The sequence below is a fragment of the Amblyraja radiata genome, chromosome 7, assembly GCF_010909765.2.
Source record: "Amblyraja radiata isolate CabotCenter1 chromosome 7, sAmbRad1.1.pri, whole genome shotgun sequence".
Taxonomy (NCBI): Eukaryota; Metazoa; Chordata; class Chondrichthyes; order Rajiformes; family Rajidae; genus Amblyraja; species Amblyraja radiata.
Window position 1 is genome coordinate 76,612,729 of NC_045962.1, and position 12,916 is coordinate 76,625,644.

A 12,916-nucleotide genomic window follows, 5' to 3' on the forward strand; every position below is an offset into this window, starting at 1 on the left:
TAAAGGGGAAGCCATTTAAGACTGAGGTGAGAAAACACTTTTTCACCCAGAGAGTTGTGAATTTGTGGAATTCCCTGCCACAGAGGGCAGTGGAAGCCAAGTCACTAGATGGATTTAAGAGAGAGTTAGATAGAGCTCTAGGGGCTAGTGGAATCAAGGGATATGGGGAGAAGGCAGGCACGGGTTATTGATTGGGTACGATCAGCCATGATCACAATGAATGGCGGTGCTGGCTTGAAGGGCCGAATGGCCTCCTCCTGTACCTATTTTCTATGTTTCTATGTTTCTAAGTTCAAGTCAATTTTCAGCCATCTTTGTAAGGTCTGGTCAATTAGCAGCCTCCCTTGTTAGGACCAGTCAATTAGCAGTCATCTTTGTGCGGTGTAATCAACGTGTACCCATCTTATTTGTTTTTGTGGATCAGACACTTGCACACACATTAGTCAACAAGACAAAAAAATAGCTTCCGTCACAGGTGCTTTAATGAAGTTTATTTCTATACTATACCAAGAGAACCAAACATTGCATTGTTCCAGTAACTAAATGCACAGATCATTGCAGTTTGAAATACAATTAGTATCTGGACATCTTTCCTCATGTGAAGCAATGCAGGTTGACAGGTCTGACCATGATTTGGACTCGAGTACATTTCTTGCAAAAGGGCTCCCAATGAATGGACTCTTTTTGGGTCAACATAGCATAGGGGGTATCAGAAGCACAAGTATTAAACCACCACCCCCCACCGTACTTCAGTGCACAGTTAGCTGAATCCTGATCTGAATCCCGATCCCATGTACTAAATGGCAAATTATCAAACAGGTTATTAAAAACAGACATTTCGCCACCAAGATCTAGTTTGTAGCCAGTGAGTGATGAACCGATCCGGAACATGTCATACTCTGCGTATCTACGAATAATTTGATTTGCCTCGTTCGCCTGATCCAAAACTACTCTTGCTTTATACCACATTTGGCTGGTTATGTAATGCATGTAAATATTGCCAAGGTAATGGTCACCCAGAATATTCCCAAACCCATACTCGTATGTGGTCCAAGTTTCGTTCCATTTCCTCGTGCTTTGTCTGGAGTTCTGTTCCAGCAATGTCCATCCACCACAGTCATATTCCATTTCACAGTTCACCACAATCATGGGTGTTTCTTGTACTGGTTCTGGCTGGATGACATAGAGGCCACTCACCATGTAACCTTGTTGTAAGAGTTCATTGCAGTCTATTGCGTATCTTGCTGTGGCATAAAGCATTTAATTTATTTTGCCGTATCATTTAATGTATATTTTTGCATTAATAATCATGCATAATTTTAACAAATATCTTAATATATTTACCAATCGTTTGAATAATGAATGCAATCTAAAATGAAAATTCATATTTAAAGGCAGCTACAAATATTCTGGAGTAACTCAGCAGGACAGGCAGCATCTCTGTCGAGCCGGTATGGGTGACATTTCTGTTTGAGACCCTTTTTCAGATTGGTCTGTTACTACCTCGGTCTTGCTTGTACTACTCTAATTTCTTTCAACAGTTTAATTTGTAAGAATGTATCACATTTCAATTGTTTAACAATTACAAGTAAATCTCCTGTGCTACACTAGTCCCACTTGCCTGCGCTTGGTCCATATCCCTCCAAACCTGTTCTATCCATGTAACTGTTTCTTAAATGATAGTCCCAGCCTCAATTACCTCCTCTGGCAACTTGTTCCATACACCCACCACCCATTGTGTGAAAAGGTTACCCCTCGGATTCCTATTAAATCTTTTCCACTTCTCCTTGAGCCTATGTCCTCTGGTCCTTGATTCCCCTACTCTGGGCAAGAGACTGTGCATCTGCCCGATCTATTCATCTCATGATTTTGTACACCTCTATAAGATCACCCCTCATCCTCCTGCGCTCCATGGAATAGAGACCCAGCCTGGTCAATATCTTTCCTATAACATGGTGCCCAGAACTGAACACAATATTCTAAATGTGGTCTCACCAACATCTTAGACAACTGCAACATGACCTCCCAACTTCTATACTCAATACTCTGAATGATGTGTGCCAAGAGCCTTTTTGACCATCTTATCTACCTGCAACTCGACCTTCAAGGAACCATGCACCTGTACGCCGAGATCCTTCTTGCTCTACAACACTACCCAGAGGCCTACCATTTACTGTGTAGGTCCTGCCCTTGTTCGATGGCCCAAAATGCAACATCTCCCACTTCTCTGTATTGAATTCCATCAACCATTCCTCCATCCACCTGGCCAATCGATCCAGATCCTGCTGCAATCTTTCACAACCTTCATTATCTGCACAACCACTCACTTTTGTATAATCAGCAAATTTGCTAATCTTGCCCTGTACGTTCTCATCCAAATCATTGATGTAGATGACAAACAGTAATGGGCCTAGCACTGAACCCCGAGGCACAACACTAGTCACAGGCCTTCAGTCCAATAAGCAACCTTCCACCAACACCCTCTGCTTCCTTCCATGGAGCCAATTTGCTATCTATTCGCCTATCTCTCTGTTGATCCCATGCAATGTAACCCTCCTGAGCAGCCTACCATGCTGCTTGTCGAACACCTTACTGAAATCCATGTACACAACATCTACAGCTCTGCCTTCATTGATCTTTGGTCATGTCTCAAAAATATCAATCAGATTTGTGAGACACCACCTCCCATGTACAAAACCATTCTGACTATCCCTAATCAGCCCTTGCCCATCCAAATGTATATATAACCTATCCCTCAGAATACTCTCTAGTAACTTTCCAACTACAGATGTTCTCACCACCCTATAGTTCCCAGCATTTTCCCTGCAGCCCTTCTTGAAAAGAGGCACAACATTTGCCACCCTCCAGTTTTCCGACACCTCTCCTGCATTTACGGACGACTCGTAAATTTCAACCAGGGCTCCCGCAATTTCCTCTCTAGTTTCCCGCAATGTCCTCGGATATATCTGATCAGGCCTTGGAAATTTGTCAGCCTTCATACATGACAATACCTTCAGTACTTCTTTGATTGCTCTCAAGACACTTCCATTGACTGCCCCAAGTTCCTCCATCCTACTATCTTTCTCCCCCATAAATACTGAGGAGAAATACTCATTGAGGACCTTGCCCATCTCCTGTGGCTCCACACAGAGTTGATTGCTTTGATTCCTGAGAGGTCTAACTCTCTCTCTAGTTACCCTTTCCCCCCTTATAATATTTATAATATCTTTTGGGATTGTCCTTAATGCTACCCGCCAGAGCTATATCCTGACCTCTTTTTGCCCTTCTGATCTCCTTTTTCAGTTTACTCCTTAGTTCCCGAAACTTATCCAGGGATGTACTTGATCCCAGCTGCCTATACCTGTCCCATGCATCCTTCTTCTTTTTGACCAACACCTCAATTTCTCTTGTCAGCCAAGCTTCCTTACGTTTTTTACATTGCCCTTCACTCTCTGGGACGTACACATCCTGAGCTTTCTTCAATACACTTTTAAAAAGCATCCCACTTGGCCGATGTTCCTTTCTCCTCAAATAACCTGCTCCAGCCAACTTGAGCGAGACCTTCTTTCATACCCTCAAAGTTGGCCTTACCACAGTTAAGCATTTTAACACGTGCACCCTCTCCGTCCCTATCCATAACTACCCTAAACCTAATCGAACTGTGATCACTGGTCCCAAAAAGCTCCTCCACGAATACTTCATTAACTTGCCCGTCCAAATTTGCCAATACTAGATCCAGTGTTGCCCTCTCATGTGTGGGGACCTCTAGATACTGCATAAGAAAACTTTTCTGAACACTTTTGAGGAATTCCACCCCATTATAGGGCTCTGGTGAGACCACATCTGGAGTGTTGTGTACAGTTTTGGTCTTCTAATTTGAGAAAGGACATCCTTGTGATTGAAGCAGTGCAGCGTAGGTTCACGAGATTGATCCCTGGGATGGCGGGACTGTCATATGAGGAAAGATTGAAAAGACTAGGCTTGTGTTCACTGGAGTTTAGAAGGATGAGGGGGAATCTTATAGAAACATATACAATTATAAAAGGACTGGACAAGCTACATGCAAGAAAAATGTTCCCAATGTTGGGCGAGTCCAGAACCAGGGGCCACAGTCTTAGAATAAAGGCGAGGTCATTTAAGACTGAGGTGAGAAAAAAACGTTTTCACCCAGAGAGTTGTGAATTTATGGAATTCCCTGCCACAGAGGGCAGTGGAGGCCAAGTCACTGGATGGATTTAAGAGAGAATTAGATAGAGCTCTAGGGGCTAGTGGAGTCAAGGGATATGGGGAGAAGGCAGGCACGGGTTATTGATAAGGGACGATCAGCCACGATGAATGGCGGTGCTGGCTCAAAGGGCCGATTGGCCTCCTCCTGCACCTATTTTCTATGTTTCTCTGTTTCTAAACTCTTTACACTGATTTTCCCAGTCTATTTTGGGAAAGTTAAAATCTCCTATTACAACAACCTTATTTGACCTGCAGCTGTCTGCAATCTCCAGGCACATTTGCTCTTCTAATTCCCATTGACTATTCGGGGGTCTGTAGCACACCACTGACAAGGTAATCATCCCTTTCTCATTTCTCAGCTCTACCCATGTAGCCTCACTAGACGAAATGTCCGTATTGTCACCTCTGATCACAGCCGTGACATCCTCCTTAACCAACAATGTAACACCCCCTCCTCTTTTTCCCTCATTCCTGTCTCTCCTGAAGCTCCTGTACCCCAGGAGAGTTAGAATCAAGCTTCAATCAAAAAAACAGATTGACAGATTAGTTAACTTCTGAGAGGGGTGCTTTATTCTCCGTTAATTAGTTTTGATGAATCTTTACTTTAGACTTTAGAGATACAGCGCGGAAACAGGCCCTTCAGCCCACCGAGTCCACTCCGCCCACCGATCACCTCGTACACTAGTGCTATCCTACACCGGAGACAATATACATTGTTTTTTTACTGAAGCCAATTGATCTAAAAGCGGTACGTCTTTGGAGTGTGGGAGGAAACTGAGCAACCGGAGAAAACCCACGCGGTCACGGGGAGAACATACAAACTCTGTACAAACAGCACCCGAGGTCAGGATCAAACCTGGGTTCTCGTGCTGTAAGGCCACTGTGCCACTGGGCCAGGAAATTGAGCAGGGAGCTGATAAACTAATCAAATATGCATATCCAGAATCCCCTGGTGCTATACCAATTGTCATCCCTCAAGCAACAGTCCTAGTTACTTATCTTTTTGTCCACAAAACATTCACTTCCAAACAAAATAAGTCCTGACAACTGTAACATTATCTGAAGCACTTTGGACTATCTTGAAGATGTGAAAGCATTATTGTCGAAGGCATTGCCTCCAGGGGTTGTGAATCAGTACTGGTGAATTCTTCCGAGAATGTAAGATGCTACATTAGTAAACCCTACATTTTTGTGCAAAGAAGTCAGATTTATTTTTGATTTGAATGCGCTGACATTTAGCCCATTGAGAATATGCTGTTTCTCAGAGCAACCCTACCGATCCTATCTCTCCTTTGCCAGCTATGCTAAATCAGACAGGAACATCTTTTCACAACACAGAAACAGGCAGTTTTTAATTAAAGTTAGGAGGGAATATACATTATATTCACATCAACATTTTCAGACAAATGTCATTGAAACAGCTTACCTTTTTTCAAAAGTAGGTCCCTCACGTTTAAGATCTTGCTTGCTTGGCCTTCGGGCACCATATCCGCATTACCCACTTTAGCATTGAGGGCTTGGAAGACCACCCTTTCTGGAACTGCATAGCTGGTGAGGCTTTGAGCAGACAGCATCACGACTGAGAACACCAACAACATATTGTGGAAATCCATGATTAGGTTCCTGCGAAAAGATAAAATACATGAATTAATCTTATAATTTAAATTTTCAATTTGCCATAAATTTCTCTAGACTTACTAGGAGTCTTGCAGGGAGCAGATTAAGCAGCATATGAACAGGCAGATTACCGTTAGCTTTTATACAAGAGATCTGAATTAAATTATCACAAACTATTAAACATTAACTGTTTATATTGCAAATATCCTGAATGTATTGTAAATGCTTTAACAGCTGGAGCATGTAATAGGGACTATTAATTGTTATCTTTCACTTGTAGGTAAATGTGCATTTTCAGTGAACCATCAACAGCTGGGAAGATAACAGCATGGAAGAAACTGTCCTGAATCTGGAGGTATGTGTTTTCACACTTTTGTGCCTCTTGCCTGATGGGAGAAGAGAGCGGCCAGGGTGATATTACTTCCAATCCCGTTACTGGTCCAGGAAATGGCCCAGATGACCTGGTCTAATAGCTTTTTGTCTATGAGTTATGAATTTGCTCGCAGGGGGAATGGCAGTAACTGTTGGGTGTGCACTTCTGTTCCCCACAACAGTGAGGAAGGCGTACCACTAGTGTCAATATCCCTAAATCTAACTGAAAGTCTGGCTCTACTCTGTTTTCGCAACGCAACAGCGTCTAGTAGTTGCCGAGTGATCATGCCATGGGTAAATGGAACCCGTAGGTATGGGGGACTTATGTATGATAATTTTAAAGGATGGTATACACCCCTGTTTAAACCAGGGTGGAAGGAGAATGAAACTAAGGCATGGAACATACCCCGGTTGAGAATAACAAGCAACCCCATATACCATGAAATACCTCAAGTACCCAGATAAAGGGGTATATTTGAGAAACAGCTCATGCACTACAATCTCTCCTCAGGGACCACCACGATCAGTAAATGGAACATACTTTGTGTGTGGGTCATGGGCATATCTATGGCTGCCAGGGATGCCACTGGGAGACTACAGCACTTGGGAAAGGAAGTGGGGAAAGAACAACCACTGGAATGGGTGCTGCTATTTAGCCTATGTTGTTCCCTATAAGAGGGTGGTCCAGGATCTTACAGAGGTAGCTTGAACCCCGAGGGGTATCTCAGAAACTGATAGGTCAAGAAAGGAGCAAGAGAGAAAACAGGGAATTACAGACCAGTTAGCCTGACTTCGGTGGTGGGAAAGATGCTGGAGTCAATTATTAAAGAGGTAATAATGGGTCATTTGGATAGCAGTAAAAGGATTAGTCCAAGTCAACATGGATTTATGAAAGGGAAATCATGCTTCACTAATCTTCTGGAATTTTTTGAGGATGTGACAAGTAAAATGGATGAAGGGGTGCCAGTGGATGTAGTGTATCTAGACTTTCAGAAAGCCTTTGATAAGGTCCCGCACAGGAGACTGGTGACTTAAATTAGAGCACATGGTGTTGACATGGATAGAAAATTGGTTGGCAGACAGGAAGCAAAGAGTAGGAGTGAACGGGTCCTTTTCAGAATAGCAGGCAGTGGCGAGTGGAGTGCCGCAAGGCTCGGTGTTGGGGCCGCAACTGTTTACCATATATATTAATGATTTGGAAGAGGGAATTACGAACAACACTAGCAAGTTTGCGGATGACACAAAGCTGGGTGGCAGTGTGAACTGTGAAGAGGATGTTAGGAGGTTGCAGGGTGACCTGGACAGGTTGAGTGAGTGGGCAGATGCGTGGCAGATGCAGTATAATAGTAAGATTAAACGAGAACTTACCAGTTTGAAGTTTGATCTGTATTTTATGAGGAGTTACGATGAGGGATTACGTGAAGAGCCCGCTCAGCACGCATGCGCGACATACTTCAAAGCAGCGGTGTGGAATCACAGATAGACACAGTTATTGAAATAAACATAGTAAAGAAAAGGAGACCTCAGTTATCAGTTTGACCCATATTATTGACGGTGGGAGCGGAGGGCACGTAATCCCTCATCGTAACTCCTCATAAAATACAGATCAAACTTCAAACTGGTAAGTTCTCGTTTAATCTTACTATTTTACTTCAGAGTCACGTGAGTGACTACGTGAAGATTTTAAAGCTCTGTGATTTCAAACCGTGTAACAGTTCTTACTTCACTCACTGCCGAAGTCCTTGAGGGAGGAAGTGTGTTATCGTAATCAACCAATGAATCTGTTTGTAAAAACAACAACGGTATTTATTAACAATAACAACAAAGAAATTAAATTGCTCCCCTGGGCTTAAATTAAATATTTGCAGACTGCAAAATTTTCTCTGCAAATAAAGCAGGTTTTGCCAACGGCTTATTATAGAAAGTTCGGAACGTTCTTTCCCCCGACCACCCTGCTGTAGCCAGGATGTGTTCTATAGCCACGTCCATTCTTTTGGCTGTCGACGTGGATGCTGCCCTGGTGGAGTGAGATTTGTACATGTTAGTGTTTATACCAGCAGCTTTTAGCACCTGCTTGAGCCATTTCGAAACGGTTTGGCTCGTCACCCGACCATAAGGTTTTTTGTGACTGACCCATAAGGCTTTTTCACTCCCTCGAATTATTTTGGTTGTGTCTATGTAGGACAGTAGTTGGGTCATGGTACATAACCGTGGTTCTGGCGGGTAAGCCCGGAATTCCTCGACTGGGTTGGGTGTTCCTGGTCTGCTCTGTTTGATCAGTCCCTGGATAACGAACGAGACCTGGTCTGGAGCTATGATCATGTTGTCCTGTCGCAAAAGGTGTAGTGACTGGACCCTCTGTGCAGATACAAGTGCCATCAGCATGATAGTCTTGAGCGTAGATTGTTCCAGGGTGAGGGACCTGGCTGGTGGCCATCCCCTGAGGTATGTCAGGACCACACTGACTTCCCATATATGGGTGTACCTTGGTCTGGGGGGTTAGAGTTGTAAATTCCCTTCATTAGTTTAACCACCAGCGGGTGGGACCCCATGGCCTGATGTCCTGGTGACTGAGTTAAATAGGCTGACAGAGCACTTCTAGCTGTGTTGATGGCACTGTAGCTGTCCTTCATCGTGGTGAAGGGCTGCCAGGAACTCCAGTACGTTGGTAACTGTTGCGGTTGTGTAGGTGGTTCCTGTATCCCTGCAGTACTTCTCCCACTTTTTGATGCTGGACAAGTACTGTTTTCTTGTGGATGTTCGGTGGGATGCTGACATGGTGTTGACGGTTTGTTCTGACAATCCCAGTCCCAGTAATGGTCTTTTCAAATCTGCAACCCAGGAGTTTGATTTTATCATGGCATTATGTTATTTATATTTATATTTATTATGCCAGATACTGGGTGGGTTAATAATTCTGGGTTACTGGGAAATATCATCGGGGTTTCAACAACCATGTCGTGGAGTAATGGGAGCCATGGCTGTGTAGGCCAGTCGGGTACTATCAAAATACCTGAAGCAGAGTCCATTTGTATTTTGCGTAGTACCCGGCTGATGAGGCAGAAGGGAGAAAATGCATAGAAGAAGAAATTTCCCCAATCCAGCGCGAACGCATCTACCGCTGCTGCCTCAGGGTCTGGTTCCCAAGCGACATACATAGGTACCTGGTGATTTAGCCTTGACGCAAATAGGTCGATATCTGGCGTGCCATATTGCTTGATAATTTTAGCATACACTTTGGGGTTTAACATCCATTCGGTGTTGTCATTAAATTTGCGTGACCTGGTGTCTGCCACTGTATTTAGCTTACCTGGCAGGTAAGTTGCTGATAGCCAAATATGTCTTTCGACACACCATTGCCAGATAGTGTTGACCAATTTGTCGCTATATATCGATTTTATGCCGCCCATGTGGTTAATATAGGCCACCACCGTAGTATTGTCTATTTGTAACCGAACATGCAAGTGATGCATATTTGATGCATATGCTTTTAAACCGTAAAAGTCACCCAACATCTCTAGATAGTTAATGCCCAGTGTAAGTAGTAACGATGACTCTGGGTTAGTCCATCTACCACCTGTGCTGGATATGGAGTTAGCTGCTCCCCAGCCTTGAGCACTGGCATCTGTTTGGATAACTAAACTGTAGGGGGCGCTCCTCTGTGTGCAGCCATGTCAGCAGCGCGTCCGTTTTTTCAACTTTTTTTTATTTTTTAGTATGTTGTAAAGTGTGTATTTAATGTTCCTTCGTGTGTTTTGTGTGGGGGGTGGTGTGGGGGGGTAAGGGGGAAACCGCTTCGGTCGCCTCCTACATGGAGAGGCGACTTTTTCCAGGTTGCCTCCCCCGTGGCCTAACATCAAGGATCGGTGCGGCCTTTCCCGGAGACGTGCCCGGGGCTCCAGCGGCGAGCGCAGCGTGGACTCTCGTTGTGGAGCGGGTGAACCCTCGCGGGGGCTCGCTGGAGGAGAGCGCTCCGTTTCGCTGGCCCGGGGCAGCCGGCAGCCTGAAGTCGCAGCCTGAAGCCGCGGCCTGCAAAGCTCCAGCTGGTGCGGCGTCTACAGCCCGGGATCCCTCGTGGGGGACCCGGGGGAAGAAGAAGCCATCACTGCCGGCCCGCGGCCAACTTCTACCGCGGGGCCGGCATGGACTTAACAACACCCCTGGAGGGGAGCTTCGACCGCCGGCCCTGCAGTCTACGGTGCTTCTGGATGCGGCGGGGACTTTAAATCTCGACCGCCGGCCTGCGGCCTACATCATCTTAAAGCCGCGGTCTCCGGTGAGGAAGAGCCGATCCTGGACTGACTCTGGACTCTGGTCCTGTACACGGGGGGGAAATGGAGGAGGACTGGCCAAATTTTTGTGCCTTCCACCACAGTGATGAATGCTGTGGTGGATGTTTGTGTTACAGTTTTATTGTGTGTTCTTTATTATTGTACTGCTGCTGACAACCCAAATTTCCACCGACCCTGGTTGTGTGGCAATAAATTATATCTATCTATATCTATCTAAAGTAGGGTTAACGATGATGATAGGGCTGGAACTATGCCAAACGTTTTCTGCCCACCACTGTAGCTCTGATATTGCTTCAGTGGGTAATTTCATGATACGATCATAATGACCTGCATGTCGTTTTACTTTGCTCTTTGTAAGTTTTGATAGTGCAAAGGTCCAAATTGTGTAGCCGGAAATGCTGCTACCATTTTCCCAATTACTCTTGCCACTTGTCGAATAGTTGGTCGCTCGTTGACCATTAAATTGTTACATGATTGTGCCAATTCAGTTGTTTTGTCTTTTGGCAAAGTTACAGACATGTGGACTGAGTTAATAGTGAAGCCCAAGTAGTCCATGGTTGTGGATGGCTTCAACTTAGATTTATCTGGATGTAAGACAAATCCCAAGGTTTCAAACAATTGTTTGGTAGCTGACACAGCTGATATAGCCAATTCCATGGTTTTGCCTACCATTAAGATATCATCAAGATATGCCATGACAATATGTTTTTGTCTCCTTAATATTGCCAGGGCTGGTTTTAGTATCTTGGTGAATAATCTTGGGGCTGATGTTAAACCGTTTGGTAACGCTTTAAACTGCCATTGTTGCCCCATCCAGGTAAATTTCAGGTATCTGCGATGATCCTTATGAATGGGTACTGAATAGTAAGCATCTTTGAGGTCAATGCTTGCCATGAAGTATCCTTTGGAAATCAGTTGTTTGGCAGTAACAAACGTTTCCATTTTGAAATGTACATACTTAACAAACATATTTAGTGAAGTTACGTCAATGATGATGCGACATCCACCATCTTTTTTAGTTTTAGTAAATATATTAGACACAAATTCCAAGGGTTCATGTTTTGTTTTTTCAATGATACCCTTGGTGATTAGTCTCACCAGCTCAGCTTGTCCCTCTCGTTTTTCTTTAACTGAGAGGGAAAAAACCCTCTGGGATGAATGCTGAACTGGTGGCAATTTCTCTAGTGCAAACTGTATTTTGTATCCACGAATGCTATTGAGTATATACTTTTCACTCGTGATAGACTCCCATGCTTCCTTAAACAGGTGTAAGCTCTCCCCTGTTAGTATAGCACCCCTACTTTCTATATGCTAGTAGGAACCAGACCCACCTACCTCCATGGTTATGGGTGTTTCTTCTGCTTCTTCGCAGGATGACGAGTCGTGTGCGTTGTCTGACGTGTTGGTGAGGTTTGGGGTTGGCGCATTTTCCATGGGGTCCGCTCTGGGCCTTGGCCTAAAAAAAGGCTTCCGGTGGTGATATGCGGACCCCGAGCTTTTACCAGTCCTATAGGGTAGACGTCGAATGGTGGACGCGATGGGGTACTGCCGCTTGGGTTTTGTGGTTTTGGTTTTGCTCGTCCCGGGGCCTGCCCTCATGAGGCCGAAAGTTTTGGAAGCATCCTCCATGTCTTTGACTTTTTTGGTGAGGTCTTTGCCAAAGAGCAGTGTATCTGACTCAATGGTTGGAGTTTTGCACAACCCCGCGAATTTCGGGTTGAGGGCAGGTCTTATAATCTCCTTGCGGAGGTTATTTATCTCAAATTGAGTATTGCACAGCAGTGCGAGGGTGTCCTGCTGGTTTGTGGCCATTTCTGTACCATCCACAGAACGAGCAAATGAGGTGATGGCTGACGTCAGGAGCCTGAGGATCCGCTGAAGTTTTAGTTCCTGATTTCGAATATTTGACCCAACGTGCCCCCAGATTTGGCTGTTGACAGCCGGCACTTTGAGCGATTCACAATTTTCAGGAGCCGTATATTGTTCTAAGACCTCATTAACCACCTGCTCCTGTAGGGGCCTGTTGGATAGGTGGTTAATGCTGGCCGCTAGTTTTGGCTCTAATGGCCGTCCTTCACGTGGGGCTGCCATGTAGCGGTCCACCACACCCAACGGCTCTTCCTGTTCCTGTACCCCTGGCATACTCCCGACTTCTTCAGCCATTAACCCCTCTTCTTGACCAGCCCAGCCCTGGTCGCCACAGCTGTCCTCGGATGAGGGGGAAACGATGGCCAGTGCACGAGGCACTGTGGAGGGAGTACCTGAACTCCCTCTGCGAAACTGCTCCTCACGAAGCACGTCTCGCTGGAGCATACGCTCCACGAGCCGCTCCATGCGGCTCATGCGGCTGTCTCTGCCCCGAGCGGGCGGTGAGACGTCCCCGTCCGACGAATCGGAAACCACCGGCC

The 12,916-nt window shown here is 45.2% G+C and overlaps 1 protein-coding gene across 1 annotated transcript; it reads right to left on the reverse strand.

Moving 5' to 3' along the window:
- Window positions 1–484: 484 nt before the first annotated feature.
- On the reverse strand, window positions 485–5,801 carry LOC116974898 (fibrinogen-like protein 1-like protein). The gene is made up of 2 exons (XM_033023508.1): window positions 5,654–5,801; window positions 485–1,244 (listed from the first exon to the last, which is right to left on the reverse strand). Exons 1-2 carry the CDS (start codon window positions 5,799–5,801, stop codon window positions 595–597), a joined length of 798 nt encoding a protein of 265 aa, XP_032879399.1. The 3' UTR covers window positions 485–594.
- Between the last annotated feature and the right edge of the window lie 7,115 nt (window positions 5,802–12,916).

What these genes read in the sequence shown, in the direction of transcription:
- LOC116974898 (XM_033023508.1), bottom strand. Translation starts at nt 5,801, where the DNA reads ATGCTGTCTGCTCAAAGCCTCACCAGCTATGCAGTTCCAGAAAGGGTG. An exon ending in GGACCTACTTTTGAAAAAAG is followed by an intron (nt 1,245 to 5,653) that starts GTAAGCTGTTTC and finishes TTTATGCCACAG; the next exon opens with CAAGATACGCAATAGACTGC.